General features: G+C 41.3%; 2 protein-coding genes across 3 annotated transcripts; both read left to right on the top strand.

Annotated features, from left to right (window-relative positions):
* The first annotated feature begins 8,651 nt into the window (after nucleotides 1-8,651).
* LOC124112887 (BTB and MATH domain-containing protein 36-like) lies at nucleotides 8,652-14,227 on the top strand. Its single transcript, XM_048395698.1, has 2 exons — nucleotides 8,652-8,848; nucleotides 12,804-14,227. The coding sequence occupies exons 1-2, from the start codon at nucleotides 8,814-8,816 to the stop codon at nucleotides 13,414-13,416; spliced, it is 648 nt and encodes a 215-aa protein (XP_048251655.1). The 5' UTR covers nucleotides 8,652-8,813; the 3' UTR covers nucleotides 13,417-14,227.
* A 1,991-nt stretch (nucleotides 14,228-16,218) lies between these two features.
* On the top strand, nucleotides 16,219-19,803 carry LOC124112888 (BTB and MATH domain-containing protein 38-like). Of its 2 annotated transcripts, none has more exons than XM_048395699.1 (2): nucleotides 16,219-16,443; nucleotides 18,683-19,803. In XM_048395699.1, the coding sequence occupies exons 1-2, from the start codon at nucleotides 16,415-16,417 to the stop codon at nucleotides 19,299-19,301; spliced, it is 648 nt and encodes a 215-aa protein (XP_048251656.1). In that variant the 5' UTR covers nucleotides 16,219-16,414; the 3' UTR covers nucleotides 19,302-19,803. The 2 variants fall into 2 exon arrangements, with proteins under 2 accessions (XP_048251656.1, XP_046329019.2); XM_046473063.2 differs by lacking the exon at nucleotides 16,219-16,443 and adding an exon at nucleotides 16,666-16,902.
* Nucleotides 19,804-20,148: the final 345 nt, after the last annotated feature.

The raw sequence follows: 20,148 nt of genomic DNA, 5'->3' as shown, positions 1-20,148 counted from the left end.
TTTATTCCGTTCATTTGAAGGGGATCCAGCCATGTGTTAAGCGTTGGCAAATGCTTCAGGATATCCCGGATTATTAGGGAAGTTTTTGGCAGCATATAAGAAATTGAAAGTCGATTTTATTAAATAGGCTAAACAAATTTTAGGGATGAGGGAAACCCTAAAACGGGAGGAGCCATATGGTATGGATGGAAAGGTAAGACAGGCTTGCTTTGGGTCTACAAGACACACCTATTGGAAATACCAGAGCCATATGGTATGAATGGAAAGGTAAGGTCTACAAGACACACCTATTGGAAATACAAGAGCCATATGGTGTAGGGTCTACAAGACACACCTATTGGAAATACAAGAGCCATATGGTGTGGATGGAAAGGTAGGGTCTACAAGACACACCTATTGGAAATACAAGAGCCATATGGTGTAGGGTCTACAAGACACACATATTGGAAATTCAAGAGCCATATGGTATGGATGGAAAGGTAAGACAGGCTTGCTTTGGGTCTACAAGACACACCTATTGGAAATACAAGAGCCATATGGTATGAATGGAAAGGTAAGGTCTACAAGACACACCTATTGGAAATACAAGAGCCATATGGTATGGATGGAAAGGGAGGGTCTACAAGACACACCTATTGGAAATACAAGAGCCGTATGGCATGGATGGAAAAGGAGGGTCTACAAGACACACCTATTGGAAATTCAAGAGCCATATGGTATGGATGGAAAGGTAAGACAGGTTTGCTTTGGGTCTACAAGACACAACTATTGGAAATACAAGAGCCATATGGTATGGATGGAAAGGTAAGTGAGTGAGTGTGTAAGTAACGTCACATGGAAAGGTAAGACAGGCTTGCTTTGGGTCTACAAGACACACCTATTGGAAATACAAGAGCCATATGGTATGAATGGAAAGGTAAGGTCTACAAGACACACCTATTGGAAATACAAGCGCCATATGGTATGAATGGAAAGGTAGGGTCTACAAGACAAACCTATTGGAAATACCAGAGCCATATGGTATGGATGGAAAGGTAAGTGAGTGAGTGAGTTAAAGTTTAACGTCACATGGAAAGGTAAGACAGGCTTGGTTTGGGATATAATGACAGACCAAACCAGGGAAACTGGTAAACCCTGTTGACCATAACCGTTGTCATGCAGGGAGTAAAAACAAGGTTAACTAAGTAAAAGGAATTACAATTTCAATTTGCATAGAACTCATGTGCATCGAGTTGCCATGGCCGTTGCTGTGATGCGTTTGAGCGATAGGTTTTATTGTCATCTGCTTTGTTTTTTAGCGTTGCTCTCCTCTGCCAATTTCCCCACGCCGCATCGACACACCAAGCAGTTGATACTCGTCGTTAGATCCCGACAGGCGGAGGTGTTATAAGGTAAAAATGCATCCGAATTTTATATATATCTATACCAAAGTCAACCATTAAATTGATGATCCTAGCCTTAACAACAAGCAAGAAAACAATAGGGCGAGGACAGTGACATGATATTTCGGGACAGCTTCGGTGGAGTTGTAGCCAATTTGTCAACAGATACCCATTATTGGTCAGAACGTTCCGGTAATTTGCACGAGCTCATTGTCTGATATTGTTTGTAGCCAATGAAAATGATCTATTAGGACATGTGACACAATTGACACCGTCAACATTAGGAGACGAGAATGCAGTTTCCCCATTTAGTGACGATATGGCTGGTCTGACCCTGTCGTGTATTGATAGATGGACTGATTAAGTCAAACTAATATGAGTACAATGCTTGTGCTGCGTTTCTTTATTGTGCGAGTATAAATGCTGATTGAGAGAATCGGAGTAAGCGTCGTTAGACCAATCACTCCGTGACTGAGCTGAGCCGAGGCTGACAAGGTGAACTGCAAAGTCGTGGCTCAACTGATCACAAGAAGGAACAATGCGTTTAGGTAACTGTGGTAGGGACCCCCTTGACGCCTCAACAAGCAGTGACGACATTATTAGCGTCGTTAGACCCTCATTTCGTGACTGAGCTGAGCCGAGGCCTACAAGGCGAACTGCTAAGTCGTGGCTCAACTGATCACGACAAGAAGGAACAATGCGTTTAGTTTAGGTAACTGTGGTAGGGTTCCCCTCGACGCCCGACAGCAGTGATGGCATTAACTCGGAAATAGCCACCGAGTGAGGCAGACAGTTAAAATATAAAGCCAGGAATTTGGTCGATGACGACACCAGTCTCTGACCGGTCACAAAGAAAGTTTTAAACCTTATGTTTCGTTAATCCTGGAATGTGTGTCCTTCAAGATACTTGGATAAGTGAGTAAGTGACTATGCTTTTACACCGCTTTTAGCAATAATCCAGCAATATCGCGGTGGGGGCGCCTAAAATGAGTTAGCGAGTTAATGATTGAGTGAGTTGGGTTTAGCGCCGCTTTTAACATTGTTCCAGTTATATCGCGGCGTGTCACCTTAATGTGGGAGGAAAGCCCGAAGTGATGCAAGTCTCAGACGTTTATCACTTCGGTGAAACCCACGAGCACGGGTATGGTGCGGACAAACCTAGAAACATAATCGGGGCGAACCGGGATTCGAGCCCACAATCATAGGTTTCTGGCGTGCCAAAGGACGCACCTCTGCACAGCGAATTGCGGCGTCTTAGACGCCTGGGCCACCCGTGCCCCCGAGTGAGTTAATGGGCTTCACACATACTACCCATGTTAGAAATCGAACCCGGGCTTTCAACATAACAAGGGACACTTTAACCACTGGGCTATCCGACCACTCCAGATACTGGGGAGCTACAGTGCTCAGTCGAATCGTATCTAGGTATAGAGAACCTCGAACAGCCGTGCGCGTTGCACATTAGGTCTCAAAAATCACCTGGGAATTCGTAGCCGCTTGAGGGGAGGGTCCTTTACAACCCTGAAGCTAGCGACAACCCTGACCCATGAAGGGAAATTAACGGGATGCAACTGACCAGACATCGCACGAGCGTAGAATAGCTATAAACACTGAGAGCTGCGATTTGTGTGTCAGTCTGGACAATCACGCCACCCTGTGCTGTCCGTGAACTACACATTCGTCGGAAATCTCGATCTAAATTTTCCTGGTCCGACATGTAATCCAACCTTAACCAAATCGTTTGTGATTCTGCCCTTCTGAGACACACATGGCGATTGTGTGACGTGCCCGCATAGGTGTGTTTGCTTTGAGATAATAAATGTAGCAAAGGTACATAGCGTTCTTATAGCGCGTCTACTATTCCGCGAAGCAGGAACGTTTGCGCGATACAGTCCAGGAACATGTTTCTAAATGGCAACAGAACAAATCCATGTTCTGTTTTCTTCGTGATAGTTATCGTGTCTTATTTGTCAATACAAATAGAGATATTCTTGTGCGTTAAGCAACAGGAATACCAATAGCTTAGTCAGTGTTTTATATGTATATATTTGGGTACAGATCTCCGGGGAACAATAAAACAACAATCTCATAGTTGACCTTAAAATTACATTTGATTGTGTTAACAGGATAGTTATGATAGTGAGTGGGTGTGTGAGTGAGTGAGTTGGGTTTAACGCCGCTTTTAACAGTATTCCAGTTATATCACGGCGTGTCAGCTTAATGTGGGAGGAAAGCCCAAAGTGATGTATATATATACATATATATGTACATATATATCACCGAAGTGGTAAACGTCTGAGACCTGCATCACTTCGGGCTTTCCTCCCACATTAACCTGACACGCCGTGATTTAACTGGAATACTGTTAAATGCGGCGTTAAACACAACTCACTCACTCACTCTAGCGTATACGTACATGGTCACATGACCAAGAACAAGTGTGAATGAGTGAGTAAACGATGTATGATGCACGTGGTATCATTAAAAGTTCCAGACGACGAATAAAACATAAAAATATACACAATAAAACAAATAAAAACATGAATCAAATGAACAGTCCGGAAACGGATTTTTTTGTGTTGTCTTAAAGGTTGTTCCGCGAAGTAAGTTGCGTTTTGGCGATGGAATAGAAGTGGCTGTGTTCTGATACTTGGGTTGAGGAGTGAAACAATTTTGACACAACAACATCTGATAGTATTATGGCGAGGACAAATTGACACAATTTGGAGAAAACAACATTTGCTAGAATTACAGCGAGGTTTCGGCACTTTACCGTTCTCAATTTCGACTGAATGGCGAGAACAACACTATGGATCGTGACTGGTCGCGTTATAGCGAGGCATGTGACGTCAAAGCTGTCGACTTGACACACAGACTTAACTTGTCAACATTGTTGCTGTCCCATTAGGGACTGGTCATTAATTATGATGAGGGATGGGCACTCATTTATTATGATGAGGGATGGGGATTGTTCTCAGGACGGAGTTGCTTAAGTAAGTGTCAGGCCAAGAAAAGTCGAGCCGAGCCGAGCCAGCGGATAATTTTCAAAATGAATTGCAGAATATTGAAAAAAAACGTGCGTGTCTGGACAAATATACCTCAAGTGTCCACAAATGTAGAGTTATCACCAACCAGGAATTTAAAGTACTGTCGGAAAGGCTAGAAAACGTTTTTTGGCCTAATAAAAAAGGATATGATGTTTGACAGACTGTTATTGAAATATCGAGTAACTACCGATCAACCTACCTGTGGTTTGACGTATTTCAGCCACACGGAGTCCTATCGACAAGTTTACAGGAGACAAATTCGAACGAAAACATGAAGTTCACATTTATTCCAAGTCCAATGATGGCAGTCTGAAACGGACTATAGAAATATGCGCACGTGACTATAATGATAATAATATAGTCTTAATAAAACATCTAATCAACATACAAAAAACATTTGAAAAAAATCTAGATGTGCATATTCTAAAATGACAGAATGACGCTGCAGGGTTTTTGGGGTTGTTTTTTTTACACCGCTCCCATGATGCATGTTACATTACACTTGCATAGCCATAACCATGGCACACGATTTGGAGTCTGTACTAGGAAATGTATACAAGTTGTTTACACTTTAGAGAGACAGAGGGAAACCATTTATTAATTTAGATGAATTACCGAACTGGCCAAACTCATACCATCAAGTCTACGGCATGATAAATAAAACAAAACGGGAATATGGGTGGTCTCAAAAAACTGGGACGTAAAAGGATATTGGACAGCTTTGACACAGGGTGATTAGGCGTATGGTGTACAAGCTTTATGAGCAGAAGGTAACCCTGACTTGTAGTTGAATTCGGGAGGAACGTAAGATACAAATGATGTTTTCGGGACTGTATAACTATTGCTCACCAAGAGATGGGATTTCTAAACACTGTGCGTGGCGATGACCGAGCCCTTTTCAGGGGAAAATATTCCCTATTCATATTACTCTATGAGGTCACATTATCTCCGAACCGTTCATAACTATCACAGTCAGGGCGTCCAGATAATCTACCTTAGTGAATCATTCCACTGACTACATGTGACTATCGACAGATGGACAAAAAGCACCCATGGTACCATCAGGTAAAGGTAATCGTGTCATTGTTTTGTACGCTGGATGTGTGCTGGGCGAAAAAAAACCTGGTGATTTTCATTATAGGAGGTGATGTGTTCGTAGTCTGGTTTGAACTTCAGCTATTGCCTATTTTAATCAACGCCAGTGTTATTGTCATGGATAACGCCAGTTTATATAACGTCTGGGAATCAGATACTGTCGCCCAAACCATGAGTTTGTTTGTTTGTTTTTTTACGCCGCACTCAGCAATATTCCAGCTATATGACGGCGGTCTGAAAATAATCGAGTCTGGACCAGACAATCCAGTGATTGACATCATGATCATCAATCCACCCAATTGGGATCGATGACATGCATCAACCAAGTCAGCGAGTCTGACCGCCCGATCCCGTTAGTCGCCTTTTACGATAAGCACAGTCGCCTTTTACGACAAGCATTGGTTGCTGAAGACCTATTCCACCCCGGAATCTTCACGGGTGCCAAACCATGAGTAGTCTGATGGCGACCATACAGGAATATATGACATTGTCGACTTCAGACCATATAAAACGAAAGTTTACTCATGGAGAAAATTCGCCTAAATAAGAAACCAGTAAAGTACAAGACATGTGCTGGCGGAACAACACGGTTACGTTGTCTTACGTACGGCAGACAGACATTGTGAGCTCAACACTGTTGTGTCTATCTTGGCTAAATGTACAGGGTTCTTGGCAAGACATAACACAACATTCAAAAGTACAGATTCATATACGTCATCAGCGGAGGTAAATGCTACCTCAAGAAACCATCTGTAGAACAACAAATACTTCTGGATTCCAAAACCGCTACCTTCCAATACTCATCCCGGTTCATAGCTCTTAACTATTCCATTATGTTTCTATGCAAATATGATGCATTACACATCCTAAATTGCTATCCATCAACGCATATTAATTAAGTACAATAACAGCAATATTTTGAGACCACCCCCGACTCGGTGACATTTGCACCTGGGAGAATGCACGGGACGGCGTGAGGTCATCACCTCAGGTTATAGGCCATTTCATCCATGCATGACAACACACGAATATTTTCTACGTTTATCATCATTTTACCTGTAAAAGTACATTTTAAGGGTAATCACAATGTCGTTTAGGACAGGCTAGATTAGGTCAATCCGCGTTATTTTGATATACCGTATTCGACGTAATAAGCGCCCAGGGCGCTCTCAAAATTATAAATCGGGGGCTCTTATTAGAATATTATTTTGATGGAAAAAACAGAGTTGAAAGATAAATTTCGTGGTTCATGCTGACAGCCTGAAATGTTTATATACGACAGATATATATTTCCAGATTTTAATTGCCCATAATTAAGGGTGCATATAACACACGAGTTCGTATTATACGCGAATAAATTAGTCTTGTGTACATTGATCAATCGGAAGGGGTGCTAACTGGGATTGTTCACTAGCCAATATGTTAGCAATTATCGTCGTGGGCGCTTATTAGAGCGGGGCGCTTATTACGTCGAATACGGTATGCTCTTTTTATAGTCCTATGACTCCTATTTATTACACGAAGACAGAAAAGCAGTTTTCTAGCATTTCCGACAGTACTTTAGTTTGAATCAAAACGTATATTTAAGAAGTTAATAAAGTGATAACTATGACCGCATAGAAAAGTCAGTGCTTTCTTTTATGTCTGTAAGTAAGAAGGTTTTTCTCGGACCTTCAGCGTGTGATGTCCAGGGCAGGACGCGGCAATATTTTGATTACATTTCTTTCATACTTAACGTGTTTTTCTCATTCATGTAAAACCAACACGGGATGTTTTTGTTTCTGAAAATGGATATTCGTGAATGTCAAAGGGACTGTTAAAGCAATCCCGTAGCCGAGATATTTCTGAATTATTGCTAAACGCGGCGTAAAACCTCACTCACTCACTCACTCACTCACTTACGCACGCACGCACGCACGCACGCACGCACGCACGCACGCACTCACTCATTCAAGCACTTCCAGGACTGTTAAAGTTCCGATTAAAGTTAAGAAACAATTAACCAAATAACATGTGTTATTATAAGTGTCTATGTATATAACATTTTTCCCAATTTCTCTATCAATACTGACAATTAAAGCATGTTTTTTCTTATTTTTGTCTGTTTGTTGTTTTACGCCGCACTCAGCAATATTCCAGCTATATGACGGCGGTCTGTAAATATTCGAGTCTGGACCAGACAATCCAGTGATTGACTTATGAATATGAAAGGGTTTGTCGCTTATATTTTGAAAATAGTTGAGTTGCACATGCTCCACCAAAGGTGTTGATTGCTTGGGCACGCGTGGCCAAGTCGTCTAAGGCGCCGCGATTCGCTGTGCAGAGTTGTGTCCTTTGGGCACGCCAGAAACTTATGACTGTGGGTTCGAATCCCGGATTATTTTTCTAGGTTTGTCAGCACCATACCCATGCTCGTGGGTTTCACCGAAGTGGTAAACGTCTGAGACCTGCATCACTTCGGGCTTTCATCCCACATTAAGCTGACACGCCATGATATAACTGGAATAATGTTGCAAGCGACGTTAAACCCAACTCACTCACTCACTCACTCACTCACGGGTTTTACGAAATTGTGGACTGTTTATCCCAGTTCTGGTCGTTTCCAAGTTCACTCTCCTACTCAGAGTTCCTTGCGGCCGGCAGCCAGCCAGCATAGTACCTCTGCCACAGGCCAGCGCCATGTGACGATTCGTCACATCTTACACAGCCATTCAAGATATTGCATATATATTTCATCTGTTTCATTTTTTACAAGTCTACATATCTAGATAAACATATGTCGTAGAATGGTTAACTTTCATTGAGAAAATATACTAAATGGCGAAAAACAATTTCCATTGTGTCGTAATCCTATGTTTACATTGGTTGTACGGCTCCACGTGCTGTCATCGAAGCCCTTCGGAGAGCTAGCGATACACCATTGTCCGTTCTAGTCTGATGATTTCTGAATAGGGCGCGATTGTTTACAGACAAGAGAAAAGTCCGGTCACGTGATATGCAAATTAGCCTGTTCCAGTAGTGTTATGCTAAGTCACCACAGCGCCGGAGTGTGATCCACTGAAATAGGCTCGTGAGTTAGCTCCCTTACCGCCAGTGAGTCCAAGCTCCTATCCAGCGCGTGACACCTTCGTTGCACTCCCGGTAACATAGAGAGCTCCGCGAACGGGCTATCGCTGTGAGGAGCTTGTAGTGAGTCAGCATTCGTTGAAAACGAAAATAGAAACAGGACAGACCTGGGCCACAGCCATTTCCTGGTGTACGTTCTTCATTTAGCAAGTAACAGTCGACAATGGCCAGCGATACTTCCTCCGTTGCTACTGAAAGGTACATAATTATGTTGTTAGGTACACTAGGAAAAAGTTTAACTGACATTTTTATGACAATTTCTGATGATCCGTTTATTATAAAGGGGATCAGAGGATCAGGGGAGGTCACCCAAACAAATAGCAGTGTCATGTAATTTCAGGCAAGGATACATGTTTATGCGTGTTGAAAGAAATAGAAATTCCATTATTTCAAGTAGTTGGGTTAACTCAAATACCTAAGTATTGACGAAAAATATCTATTCATAGGGTTTCAGCAGAGACCATATAATAGAGGGACGGCCCTCTAGCCTATGCGCGAAACCATCAGTGCTACGGCTTGTACTGCGCAGCCTGTCCGGAAGCGAGCAGAAACGCGTTCACTGCAGTCATCGTTGTCGCCTTTTTCCCCATGCAAAAAATATATTTCACAATACATATTTACACTCATGTATTTCTTAACATTGTAAACATTACAACTGAGATTTGTTGGTGCCCTAAAGCATGTCGTTGTCACTGTATTTGATGACTATGATCACATTTTGTCTTTGTCCGAGAGAACAAAATGGCGCACATGTAAAATCGGCAAAAGTGCAGATTTTGATTTTCAATAACGGCCTCTAATTCGCAATGAAAGTCCTTGGTTACCAAGATGTATGAAAAGGAGATATGTTAATAATTGGTTCAGTGCCATTAACAAATTTAGGGCGGATGCGAAATTTCAGATTTTGACTCCAGAAATGGGACTAAATCTGAATTCTCCCGAAATAATTTCACCACAACTCTTAATTTTCGCATGCTTTCAGACGAATGTGTTCCTATTATCGGTCCCGAATTAAATAGTTTTACATTCATCACGATTTCTCCCTTGGCTTGGTACCAAAGTTATTTAGGTACGATCGGTAGTTTTTTTGGTATGATTTTTGGCGCAAGGCCATATTTTACGTCACATATTTTAAGTTAAATTACCATATAGCAGACGACATAACATGTATTTTGTCTGTGATTATCATCCGCATATATCTTTTGAAACATTCTACAGAGTGACTTATATTGTATGATATTAGAATTGCTTTTGTAAGACGCGTATTTTTTTTACCATTGCTTTCGCCATTTCTTCGTAAGTTTAACTTCAGTTAGGCTTCTATCACATATCGCGCATAGACTACAATACTACATATTTGTTATCTTCTGTAGATTTTGTCTGTATTATCATGACTACATTTAATCAATTATTTATTTTATGCCGTTTAAATATTAATTATGAGCAAAACGATCTTGGCCTAAACCCAATCATAATAATGTAAATATGATGAAGGTACTACTTACTTTGTGTATTTGGAAAACAATGAAAACATCATACAAAAATAAAAATCCGTTACATGAAATATTTGTGTTATGAAATTATCATTTACTTTGTAAATGCCAAGAAAGAAGAAGTATTATATCGGCAGTCGTCGGGAGAGAAGTCCCAGACAACAAGGTCGAAGGTGTCATTCAGTAAAATGTATAGATGGTCTACATCTACATGTGTCAGAGTTTGTGATGTCTTGTTTTGTTTTAATAGTTATAGTTGCATGCCTCGTTCCAGGTTAGAGTTTAAAGTTTGTTTTTCATTGATCAGATATAAATAGAAAACTATAATGAAACAATTTTGAAAACTACAATCGTTACTACAGTTTACATATACTAGTATATATCTGGTACCATGCTCGTTGAAGCTATATTGTTATACCTGAAATACCTAATTATTTGTATGCTGAAATATCAAACTAATCGGGTAATATTAAATAACGATTGTTAAATTACAATCGTCCTCTTTGCTTTGGAATTTAACAGCAGCCTCCCTTTGAAAAGAAACTTGTCTCGCTCCGGCAAACCCCATTATCACTGCTAGCCCCAAACTGGCATTAACCAATAACGTTTGATTCCTTCTAAGCCCATTGTCGGACACATCGAAAATTCATTTAACAACGCTCGTAGTTTAATGTGTATTTTTAATTCATTGGAACTATTAGCATTATAAAATAGTAGCTAATTTACATGAAATAAAAACATCAATAAGTCGTCATTTTTTCTGGCTAATAGTAAAGCATTTACACCAGTCGGTGATCATGCATTTTTTCAAGTAAATCTAGTCTGGACTTATTATAAGATATGAAGTTAATATGGAGATATATTTTGTGAACATCGGGAATATGGTGATATGTTACAAGTGTCTTCCCTGCTTCTGGATGAGTTTTATTTACACTTCCTGAGTTCCTGTGCAATTTATCGGATCGTAGTTTTCTGTGGCGTTCGTAGTAGATTTGGTATATTTGTTTATTTATAATAGTTAACAATTGCAGCATAAAATGAGATATATTAACTGATTTTTAAAACAAATAGAATACGTTATACGATATCGGAACGGCTTTTTCTTCACACGCCCTCGAAAACTTATGCTTGTGGACAGACGTCATATTTTCATTTTCTATCTTTTTCTTTGAGTGAAACTTTTTGGGAGGTATTTACCAACCGCGTGGTAGCGGTACCATCACTGCCACTCTATTTAGACCTAGAGTCATCCCAAACCAACCCCTGGTCGAAGAGAGGGAATTCTTCAAGTGGCATATCTAGGTCCAAGACGAAATCGTCCCAGTGAATGAAGTCGTCCATGGCTGTGGCGAATGTAAATTGAAATAAATGTCCCCGAAGACACACATGTTTAGCAAATAATTTGCAGCCAACAGACATGTACTAATGAGAGATATCATAAAGAAATCTTTGTAATCCGCTTAGAGACGTCCTTTTATTGGATTGTCGCTGGCCGCAGTCGGAGAAATCTCGGCTAAGGGAATTACCCCGGATATTATGTAATATTGTTTACGTGGTTACCAGAATGGTCAGTCGTGAATGTCTGTGCATCTATTGCGCATCTGCAGCGGTACAGGGAGGTTAACAGCAGGGTGTCGAGGTGTATCAGTTACATGCCAGACCGTAGCGCTGATGGTTTATGATAAACTGTTGGTGAGGGCCGTCCCTCTATTATATGGTCTCTGGTTTCAGCATATTGGGAACTGAAGTTTTACAAAATTGCGGACTGATTAACTAAAAAGCGTTCAAAGCATATATGTAGCTTGATATATATACATGGGAACTGGCAGAAGCTAGTAATTACCGTATTCGACGTAATAAGCGCCCAGGGCGCTCTCAAAATTATAATTAGGGGGCTCTTATTAGAATATTAATTTGGTGGAAAAAACAGAGTTGAAAGATAAATTTCGTGGTTCATGCTGACAGCCTGAAATGTGTATATACGACAGATATATATTTTCAGAATTTAATTGCCCATACTTAAGGGTGCATATAACACACGAGTGCGTATTATACGCGAACAATTAAGTCTTGTGTACATTGATCAATCGGAAGGGGTGCTGATTTGGATTGCTCTCTAGCCAATATGTTAGCAATTATCGCCGTGGGGGCTCATTAGAGCGGGGCGCTTATTACGTCGAATACGGTATTTAAACTTGAACACACTCCGTGAATGAATGGTGTCACGTATTTATTTCAACCATTAGAGGCGTGAAACAGGCTCATGAGTTACCTACCTTACCGCCAGTTTGTAAGCATTAACCATATTTGTTGTTGTGGGGTTTCAACAAAGTGGTAAATTCTAAGAATTGTATAATTTCACTATACGTCACATAATACGTTATGATATAGCTGGGGCGGTCGGGTAGCCCTGTGGTTAAAGCGTTAGCTCGTCACGCCGAAGACCTGGGTTCGATTCCCGACATGGGTACAATGTGTGAAGCCCATTTCTGGTGTCCCACGCCGTGATATTGCTGGAATATTGGTAACAAAAAAGCGGCATAAAACCATACTCACTCACTCACTCACTCACTCATGATATAAGTGTGAAAAGCGAAGTAAACTCCAACTCTCTAACTCAATGTTTGACTCATTGTCTGCCGTTGTGTCTTTTCTGGCAGGAACACATCTGTGTTTGACGAACCTTCCGACAAGTCTGACGTTGTTCTGGTTGTAGAGGACAGGCACCTCCACGTCAACAAAACTATCCTAGCATCGGCGTCGAATGTCTTTGACAAAATGTTTAATGGGGACTTTAAAGAAAAGCAAGGGGGTGAAATTCCTCTACCAGAAAAGTCGTATGATGACATTGTGGATCTGCTTCTCTGTATTTACCCATCAGAACTCAGGCCTGTCACCAGGGAAACTGTGGACAAACTGCTGGAACTGGCTGACGAGTACCAGATTGTTGGCTTGAAGCGTTGCTGTGAGGAGTTTCTTCTTGACCGCTGTGATCGCTATAAACTGAAAATAGAGGCGTATCGCGTATCGAGGGATGACATAGTACACTTCTTATATCTGGCTGATAAGTATGGATTGGACATCTTGTTGGAGACAACAACAGATATAGCGTCAAAATATGCCGTGAATAAAACAAAACAATATGAATTTTATGTAGCGGCCCATGAAGACTATAAGAATATTTCATTTGCGGCTTTGACAAAACTACTCGAGAAGCGTGTACAGTTCATTGAGGAAGTGTGTAAGACATCCCATCAACTTATATGCAAATAGATTCAGACATGTTCCACGATGGCTCTATGTAAATATGCTACTCAGTCATTGAAAGGGATAGTGAGATATTTTAATACGTGTACATGCACATACATACATATATCCCAGTTACAAGCCCAGCAGTAGACACAGACTTGTTAAAACCGGAGGATCAACCTGCTAAACTGACCCTCTACCACATGGCGTAGTTTCTTTAGAAGAGGGGCGGTCGGGTAGCCTAGTGGTTAAAGCGTTCGCTCGTCACGCCAAAGACCAGGGTTCGATTCCCGACATTGGTACAATGTGTGAAGCCCATTTCTGGTGTCCCCCGCCGTGATATTCCTGGAATATTGCTAAAAGCGGCGTAAAACCATACTAACTCACTTCATTAGAAGACGATGCCCCATGATACGTTGTTCATATCCAAGTCGTTAGTGTCACGTGTGAAATTGAGACATTGTCTTTATTAGTGTTACAGTAACTGGTAGAGGGACATGCACATTTTTAACACTTTTTTTCATTTATTGTTAATAAGTGTTTTATGTCGTTTGCTGTTTATAGGTATGTCTGTTTCAGTAAATCATGAATCTGTTACGTCTTTCTCTATTCCTTGATAATAAAGAAAAAGTAAAAAGATGTCATTTTTTCCAGGAGAGCATTTTATTGTATATCCTCATATGTATTTTTCTGACAACACCCGCCCAAACAACAATCTGCAAGTACTTGACTTCTGTGTGTAGTTCCCCCAATTGGGCTATAATTAGAGTATATACGAATAACCAAAACAGTATTGCTTTCAGCAGTGTTCAATAAAAAAACATATGTTACTGAATGAGATGTTAGCATCTGTTTTACAGTCCAATGCATTATTTTTATATTCAGCCTACTTGTGTCCTACATATCAATGCTCATGTTGTCTATCACTGGATTGGACCGCCTCCGTGGTCTAATGGTAGAGCGTCCGCCCGGAGAGTGGAACGTCAGGGGTTCGATCCCCAGCCGCGTCATACCAAAAGACGTTAAAAGATGGTATTTCTTGTTACCCTGTCTGGCGCTCGGCATTAAGGGGCTAAAACAAGGACTGGTCGGCTCGGAGTCAGTATACTGTGTCTGAGTGGGGTATTCATGTTAAACTGCGGCATGGTATCTCAGTGAGCTAGCACTATAAATCGGCATCAGTCCGGACTAGTACAATCAGCCACACAAACACACACACACGTACATGCACGTCGCTATATAAGTGCAATAATCTTGGACGCGACGTTAAACCCCATTTCACCTCACCTCACCTATCACTGGCATCGATTATTCACAAACAGCCGTCATATTGCTGAGAGGGGCATTAAACAACAAACAACGGGAACTACTTCAAACATGACAGAACACTCTTCTTAATGTAGGCGTTACAGCAACCCTGTTGCCTGTTTTCCTGTTGAAACAATATTGCACCTCTTTATTTTGACATATCCTTTTGAAAGAAATGTATATTTGGTAAGCAATTCAAATCAAGTTATCTTTTATTTGCAATTTAATAAAGAAAACGGACAAGACGAAAGTGGTTTTCGGTTTTATAGAATTTCTACAACGAATGTCTCGCACATATTCATTTAACACTGGAACCGTGAAGATCCGGGATAGAATAGGTCTCCACTCTCCAGCAGTTTGGAAGCAGGAGAGTCTGTCCAAGATGTTGCCCGTCATTACAACGTTAACATAACCAAAATTTACCGTCTCCTGCATCGATACAATGCTACACAGACCACAGATGACCTTCCTCGGAGCGGTCGTCCTAGGGTCACAACATCTCGACAGACCCGTGAAGATCCGGGGTGGAATAGGTCTTCAGCAACCAATGCATATCGTAAAAAGGTGACTATGCTTGTCGTAAGAGGCGACTTACGGGATCGGGTGGTCAGGCTCGCTGACTGTTGATACATGTCATCGATTCCAATTGCGTGGTCAGGCTCGCTGAATATTGCAGAGTGCGGCGTTAAACAGCAAACAAACAAACAAACAAAACAAACGGTTTACAGTGGCAATGCTGTCTATTCCTTCCCTGGACGGACAGTCGATACAGATAGTACACACGTTACATGTTATGTGTTTTCATCACAATAACATTATGAAGGAATTTCATATCTACCATGTCAAGAGATGTATAGATTACTTTTAAACATAAACCAACAATTTAGTATGACCATTTTAATATTTAAGCCCCGTGGGGGTTTTGAAACAACCTCTGCTAGGTGTTAGAGGCGTCTTGGATGGTCACACTTGTCAACATGCCCCGTGAAGATTCCGGGGTAGAATAGGTCTTCAACAACCCATGCTTGCCGTAAAAGGTGACTATGCTTGTCGTAAAAGGCGACGAACGGGATCGTGTGGTCAGGGTCGCTGACTTGGTTGATGCATGTCATCGATCCCAATTGCTTAGATCGATGCTCATGATATCAATCACTAGGTTTCCGTTCCAGACTCGATTATTTACATATAGCTGGAATATTGCTGAGTGCGGCGTTAAACAACAAACCAACCTTTTATGCGTGCCATCGTACCCTGAAGGCATGAATCGTTTCTTGCAATGTCAATTGCTGGTTTACCTGGTCAAGTCTCAATTATGTACAAGCAGTCATGTCACACTCAACACTCAAATATACTCGCCTTTACAATAATACGTAATAGACAGTGGCGGTATATACATCGCGACGATTTCGCGGTTGTATCGACGCGGACAGGCGAGGAATACCTCCTATGGCAACAGACCAGCAAACATTTCACTTAAGCGCGAAGTGGCAACATTCAGACACCAATAGTCGTTTTATGCGTTCATGTGTAATCAAAAGTGCATCCTATAAATAAACGAGTTGTTGACTGGAAACGCGAGAACCTGGCATGCGAGTTAACGCCCATTACTGTTTGTCTATTGTTGAAATCGAAACTAAAAACACTAGCGGGTGTGCTTTCCGATCAAGATCTCGTTTCTTGTCCGTGTGATAGCCAATTCTACTGCAAGCTGAAAATGGCCACTCGTGTATCCCCAAAGAGAAGGTGAGTACCTGAGACGGGGAACGGGAAACAGGGACCCAGAGCCCATACTCCAGTGTATAGGTCCGCGTGACTTTGATGCATGTCATCGATCCCAATTGCGTGGATCGATGATCATGATGTAAATCACTGGATTGTCAGGTCAAGACTTGATTATTTAAGGACCGCCGTCATAAAGCTGGACTATTGCTGAGTGCGGCGTTAAACAACAAACCAACCAACCAACGTCCGCGTGACCTTACTGACTGACATTTCAACCAAAATGAAGTTGTCTGAATACCAACAAACTGGTAGTTGTGTGTTGTATGAATGAAGTCACGGATAAGTTACCTTTTTCCCTCATATGTTTTTTTGACCATATGTGACTACTGGGCTTTCCGATCAAGATCTCGTTTCTTGTCCGTGTGGTAGCCAATTCTACTGCAAGCTGAAAATGGCCACTCGTGTATCCCCAAAGAGAAGGTGAGTACCTGAGACGGGGAACGGGAAACAGGGACCCAGAGTCCAGACTCCAGTGTATAGGTCCGCGTGAGACCCGTGAATATCTGGGATAGAATAGGTCTTCAGCAACCAAAAAGGCGACTATGCTTGTCGTAAGAGGCAACTAACGGGATCGTGTGGTCAGTCTCGCTGACTTGGTTGATAAATGTCATCGATCCCAATTGCGTTGATTGATGATTTGAGACCAATAATAGGATAACATTTGTCTGAAAGCCTACAAAAATCTAGAGTTGTGGTGTAATTATTTCGGAAAAATTCAGATTTAGTCGCATTTCTGGAGTCAAAATCAGAAATTTCGCGACCGCCCTATATTTGGCAAACAAAATGTTAACATATCTCCTTTTTATACAAACTCGGTAACCAATGACTTTCATTGCGAACTAGTGGCCGTTCTTTGCATTGTACACATGTTGGAATCGAGCGCTGATGCCATATTATAACAGCATTTCTATATCAATCTCTTTAGGCCGAACAGGGAAAGGTTGGTGATTAGTTGTAAACAATTAGTGATTTAGTCACACGAAGCTGACTTGATTATTTAGTATTTTTACGCAACCATATTATTTTCATTTGACCCCACTTCTCCACTGTAAATGTATAATTACAATATTTAAGAGAGGAACGAGCCTCTCGTTTGTGTATATACAAAGACGAACGTGTGAAATATAAGCTCAAACGTAGCACCAATGTGTTTTCTAAGTATTTATACAGGTAGGAGGCAATGTTTATACAGTAGAGTAGATTTAAGATGCAGTTTACATGCTTCTCCGCTCCAGTGTTACCATGGTAACTACATCTTAAATCTACTCTACTGTATAAACGCTGCCTCCTACCTGTATAAATACTTCTCAGCCATACTCTGTACTAGTTTGATGACGGTGTTGGTATTCATCCATATATCTTCTCCTTACTTTGCACTGTAGTGAGTGAGTTTGATTTTACGCAGCTTTTAGCAATATTCCAGCAATATCACGGCCGGTGTACACCAGAAATGGGCTTCACACATTGTACCCATGTCGGGAATCGAACCCGGGCCTGACAAGCGAATGCTTTAACCACTAGGCTACCCGACCGCCCCACTTTGGACTGTAGGAAACACGAGATGACATCATATATAATATCCCTTACCTTAGTGGTTCTGTGATGCGCTGTGTTTCAGTAGATTACTTGGACTTATTTTCCTTAAGACCTCTGAAGATCCGGGATGAGAAGGTCTTCAGCAACCCATGCTTGCTGTAAATGGCGACTTAGTTTGTAGTAAGAGGCGACAGACGGGATCGGGTGGTCAGGCTCGCTGACATGGTTGATGCATGTCATCATACCCTAATTGCGTGGATCGGTGCGTATAATGTCAATCACTGGATTGTCTGGTCCAGACTCGATTATTTACAGACCGCCGTCACATAGCTGGAACATTGCCGATCACGGAGTTAAATGATAAACGAACAAACAAACAAACAAACAAAAACCTTCCTTAACTTATAATTTGTCCAACAAGGTAGCCATTACACGAACTTTGAAAGATAAATAGGGAATTCAGCACACACTCTCGTTAGATACCATTTTTACGAAACGAGTGGACTTTCTATGGTATCTGACGAAGCGAAATGTAATGACGTAACTTACGTTGTTATGACAATGTCAAGATATGAAACACAAGTGTAGTGACGGGTATGTATTGTAACGATCTTGTTTTGTCTGATGTAAAGTGACCCATGGACTTGATCTTCTATGCTGGCAGGACATCTGTGTTTGACGAACCCTCTGACAAGACTGATGTCGCTCTGGTTGTAGAAGGGAGACGTCTTCACGTCAACAAAGGGGCACTTTCAGCAGCATCGGATGTTTTCCACAGGATGTTTAAAGGAGATTTTAAAGAAAAGCAGGAAAGTGAAGTCCCTCTACCGGGAAAAACATATGATGACATTGTGGACTTGCTTCTCTGTATTTACCCATCAGAACTCAGGCCTGTCACCAAGGTAACGGTGGACAGACTGCTGGAACTGGCTGACGAGTACCAGATTGTTGGCCTGAAGAGGAGGTGTGAGGAGTTTCTGTTAACACTCTGTGGTGACAAACCTCTTTTTCAAAGAGAGGTTCTTCACGCTTTATATCTGGCAGATAAGCACAGCATGCCTACACTCCTGAATGCTGCTATACAAATTGTGAAATTGTTCAGATTTAGAACACAAAATAATGCGCGGTATTCCTTGCATCTGGAGAAGGACTTTGTGAATCTTGGGAATGAAACCAAGTTTAAGCTGATGACGGAAATGATTGACTACTTTCAAATGTGTTGTAGGTCTGACAAGTTCAGTTCCTTACTTGAACCCTTTTCGGATTCTGATGATGAAATATAGCAGAAATGATCGATTTTGTTATATTTGTTTTAGGGATGGGTTTGGGATGTTTCAAGTGTATCACAATATTTCACAGTGCACAAGGACGTATTGTGATACGTATCACAATGTTTTGTATGATTCAAAATTGTGAATTCAGAAGCAATTTGAAACATCAATCAGGAATAGAAGTTTATAAATGGAACAAAACAAGATGCTGGGACATTCAATAATTACGCAAGGATGCACGCTCCGGGATAGTGATGACTTGGTGCTACATCATGCCACAGAAGAACTCCAGAATGTGAACTTGCATTTTGGAATTACGGAAACATAACGCAGATACATGTATTTGGCAAGTTAATACCATTAAACACATGATAAAAATCGGTATTTGAAATCATCTGATATTGTGATACGCATCATGCAAAGAATGAACCTCAATTTACCGATATACCGGTAAAACTGCCCACTCTTATCTTTTTTTGCTGATTCTGAATAAAATTTAAAGTCTGTAGTTGCAGAACTGTGAAATTTCATTAAATTTTTAAAAATCTGATTTTTTTACTCTGATGAGTGAGTGAGTGAGGGAGTTTGGTTTTACGCCGCTTTTAGCAATATTCCAGCAATATCACGGCGGGGGACACCGGAAATGGGCTTAACACATTGTACCAATGTCGGGAATCGAACCCGGGTCTTCGGCGTGACGAGCGAACGCTTTTACCACTAAGCTACCCGACCGCCCTTACTCCGATGATGATGAACATGATGATGATGATGATGATGATGATGATGACGATGACGATGTACAGGGATGTAAATTACATCATTTATTATATGTACATTATTGACAAGCGACAGGAGATGG

The sequence above is a fragment of the Haliotis rufescens genome, unplaced genomic scaffold, assembly GCF_023055435.1.
Source record: "Haliotis rufescens isolate VD_foot unplaced genomic scaffold, xgHalRufe1.0.p SCAF_14, whole genome shotgun sequence".
Classification (NCBI taxonomy): domain Eukaryota; kingdom Metazoa; phylum Mollusca; class Gastropoda; order Lepetellida; family Haliotidae; genus Haliotis; species Haliotis rufescens.
This window is presented reverse-complemented; position numbering and strand designations above follow the sequence as displayed.

Bases quoted from the DNA above. Each gene is read 5' to 3' on its own strand.
- LOC124112888 (XM_048395699.1), top strand. From the start codon at position 16,415: ATGGCCACTCGTGTATCCCCAAAGAGAAG. The intron at 16,444-18,682 runs GTGAGTACCTGA...CTATGCTGGCAG, and splicing joins CGTGTATCCCCAAAGAGAAG to GACATCTGTGTTTGACGAAC.
- LOC124112887 (XM_048395698.1), top strand. From the start codon at position 8,814: ATGGCCAGCGATACTTCCTCCGTTGCTACTGAAAG. The intron at 8,849-12,803 runs GTACATAATTAT...CTTTTCTGGCAG, and splicing joins TCCTCCGTTGCTACTGAAAG to GAACACATCTGTGTTTGACG.